The sequence below is a fragment of the Arachis stenosperma genome, chromosome 4, assembly GCF_014773155.1.
Source record: "Arachis stenosperma cultivar V10309 chromosome 4, arast.V10309.gnm1.PFL2, whole genome shotgun sequence".
Lineage (NCBI taxonomy): Eukaryota > Viridiplantae > Streptophyta > Magnoliopsida > Fabales > Fabaceae > Arachis > Arachis stenosperma.
The window spans coordinates 121,708,403-121,711,480 of record NC_080380.1 but is presented as its reverse complement, the minus strand read 5'-3'; the positions used below and the strand labels follow the sequence as shown (position 1 = coordinate 121,711,480).

Genomic DNA, 3,078 nt, shown 5'->3' with positions numbered 1-3,078 from the left:
CAACAACAATAACAACAAAGCCTTGTCCCACTAAGTGGGGTCGGCTACATGAATCAAACGACGTCATTGTGCTCTTTCATGTATCATGTCTATAGAGAGACCGTTTACATGTAAATCTCGTTTGACCACCTCATGGATGGTCTTCTTAGGTCTTCCTCTGCCTTTCGCCCTTTGTCCATCTTGCATCTCATCCAACCTTCTGACTGGATGTTCTATCGATCTTCTTCTCACATGTCCAAACCACCTGAGACGCGATTCAACCATCTTTTCCACAATGGGTGCTACTCCAACTCTCTCCCTTATATCTTCATTCCTTATTTTATCCAATCGCGTATGACCACTCATCCATCTCAACATCTTCATCTCTGCTACACTCAGCTTATGTTCGTGCTCCCCTTTAGCCGCCCAACACTCCGTACAATACAGCATAGCCGGTCTTATAGCGGTGCGATAGAATTTACCTTTAAGTTTTAAAGGCACTTTTTTGTCGCATATAAAACCAGATGCACTCTGCCATTTTGACCAACCTGCTTGGATCCTATGATTTACATTCTGTTCAATCTCTCAATTATCCTGTATGATGCACCCAAGATACTTAAAACTTTTAACTTTTCCTAGGATGTTTTCTCCAATCTTCACCTCTATATTGGGGTTTTCCCTTCTCAAACTGAACTTACATTCCATATATTCCGTCTTGCTACGGCTTATGCGCAGACCATACACTTCTAAAGCTTCTCTCCATAACTCCAACTTCTTATTTAGGTATTCTCACTCTCCCATAAGGACGATATCATCGGCAAAAAGCATGCACCATGACACAGGCTCTTGGATGTGCTCTGTGAGTACTTCCAAGACTAATGTGAAAATGTATGGACTTAAGAATGATCACTAGTGTGATCCTATACCAATAGGGAATTTCTCCGTCACACCACCTTAAATCTTCACACTGGTTGTGGCTCCATCATATATATCTTTAATTGTCCGAATATATCCGCACCTGACCCTACGCGCAACTTAATCTGCTTCGTTCTCAATCCGACCTGGTACAAATCGAATTGTTAACCCTGTTTAAATGAATTAGATCGAATTGAATATCTGTGAATATAATTAATATTGCTAACCATACTCATGGATTTAAAACTTTGATGCGAGGGACTCTTAATTATTAAAATAAACAGAATGTGTTATTTATACGTAAGAATTTCATGACTCAGCTCTCTTCCTGTTTTCTCATGTGTTCAAGAACTTGCAAGGCAACCTTAAAAAATGTTATATTGAAAGAAAAACTTTCATAAATAAAATAATAATTATCTCTAGGTGCTATAGCTACTTCCTGTAGGCTGGCTCTTAATTTGTCTCCACTTTGTTCATCAGCATTTGCTTTTGCTATAAATACCAAACACTGTTATTAACCAATTACAAACCAAACTCATCCAAACTGAAACAAGACCCTCATCCGCTGTGGTATATGTGTTGAATATATCCAATTAAAATTAATTAAAAAAGAAAAAAAAGAAAAGAAAAAAAAAAGAAAAGATGATGCAGTCTAATGAGATTCTTCAATCTCCATCATCACTCTTTGATGAGCCATATTATTATTATGGGTTGAGTAGCATGGATGAAGATGGTGATGATTGTGGATTCAGTGCCATATTCAACACTTGTTCATCAGAAAACACCATCTTCACGAATGAATGTGATCATCACATTCAATACACAATCGATGATGAAACCTTGCAACTCCAACCCTTGATCCATGATTTCCCAATGAAATTCCAGGATCTGACTCACCAATTTCTTGAGAGTGAAGGAAGCATCATCCCTTCACAAGAAGCATATAGTCCCACCCAGTCATTCAATTCAGACATGTCCTCATCATCATCGACACCACTGAACTTGCCTCAACCGAACACGCAAATCGAGAACCACTTGATCCTACCGCACTTGGTGGACGCCATTGGAGAAGCCTTGGAGAATCGACACAAAGCGCTCGCTGAAGAGATCTTGAGATGCATCAGCAACAAACTCAGCCCTCTCTCCCAAACCGTTGACGAGCGCCTCCACTTTTACATGTCGCTAGCAACCGCCGCAAACAACGGAGACTATTTGAAAGGGGAAGCCTTGAGGAACTCTGACGCTGCTTTCAGGGCATTCTATCAAGGAACCCCTTTCGGCAAATTCGCTCACTTTGCGGCCCTTTCTGCAATTATTGAAAACATGCCGCCAGACTGTGATGCCGTACACGTGATGGACTCTTACATGGGAATTGGGATCCAATGGATTCCAATGATTGAGGCCATGGCTAGGAGGAACATAACACAATTCAAATTGACATCAATCAGTTCCGGTCATCATCAGCAAGGGCATGATGGTAATTCCACTGCTCCTTGGATTTCTGAGGAAACTAAGAGGCATCTCTATGAGCATGCAAGATCGTGTGGATTGAATCTGAAGGTGGAGGAAAAGGGAATTGAGGAACTTGTTGGTGAGTTGAAGAATGTGAAGAAAAGTGGTGGCAGTGGCATCAAAGAGTTTTTGGCCTTCAATTGCATGCTTAACCTGCCACATATGGCCAATAGAAGCAGCAGAAAACAAGCCATGGAATTTCTGAAGCTGGCTAAGGATTTGATCAATGGCTCTGGGAACAAGGGAATCATCACTTTTGGTGATGGTGATGCGTTTGAGAAACTCAAGACCAGCTTGAATTTCAAGGCATTTTTTGATGGTCATTTGGTGCATTACCATGCATTAATGGAATCAATTGAGTCATGTTTCCCAACAAGTTTCTCAGAGGCAAGGACTCTTATGGAGTCCCTATTTGTGGCACCTTATGTGTCTCCTTTTGCTTGGTTACAAAATTGGCAAGAGATGGAGAGGGATTCTTGCCATGTTCCTGGGGAAACTGAAATTGGACTAGAAGGTTGCAGATTGAGCACAAGCATTTTAATGGAAGTAAGAGAAATGTTGAGAGGTAGTGGAGGTTCGTATGAGACAAGGATTGAAGGGCAAAATGGGAATGAAATTGTTCTGGCATGGAAAGGAACAGAACTAGTGAGAGTTTCTGCTTGGAGAAACTAA

General features: G+C 41.0%; 1 protein-coding gene across 1 annotated transcript; it reads left to right on the top strand.

Moving 5' to 3' along the window:
• The first annotated feature begins 1,536 nt into the window (after positions 1 to 1,536).
• On the top strand, positions 1,537 to 3,078 carry LOC130975408 (protein NODULATION SIGNALING PATHWAY 2-like). The gene has a single exon (XM_057900208.1). The coding sequence runs from the start codon at positions 1,537 to 1,539 to the stop codon at positions 3,076 to 3,078; it is 1,542 nt and encodes a 513-aa protein (XP_057756191.1).

Excerpts from the sequence above, each read along its gene's own strand:
- LOC130975408 (XM_057900208.1), top strand. The coding sequence starts at position 1,537 with ATGATGCAGTCTAATGAGATTCTTCAATCTCCATCATCACTCTTTGAT.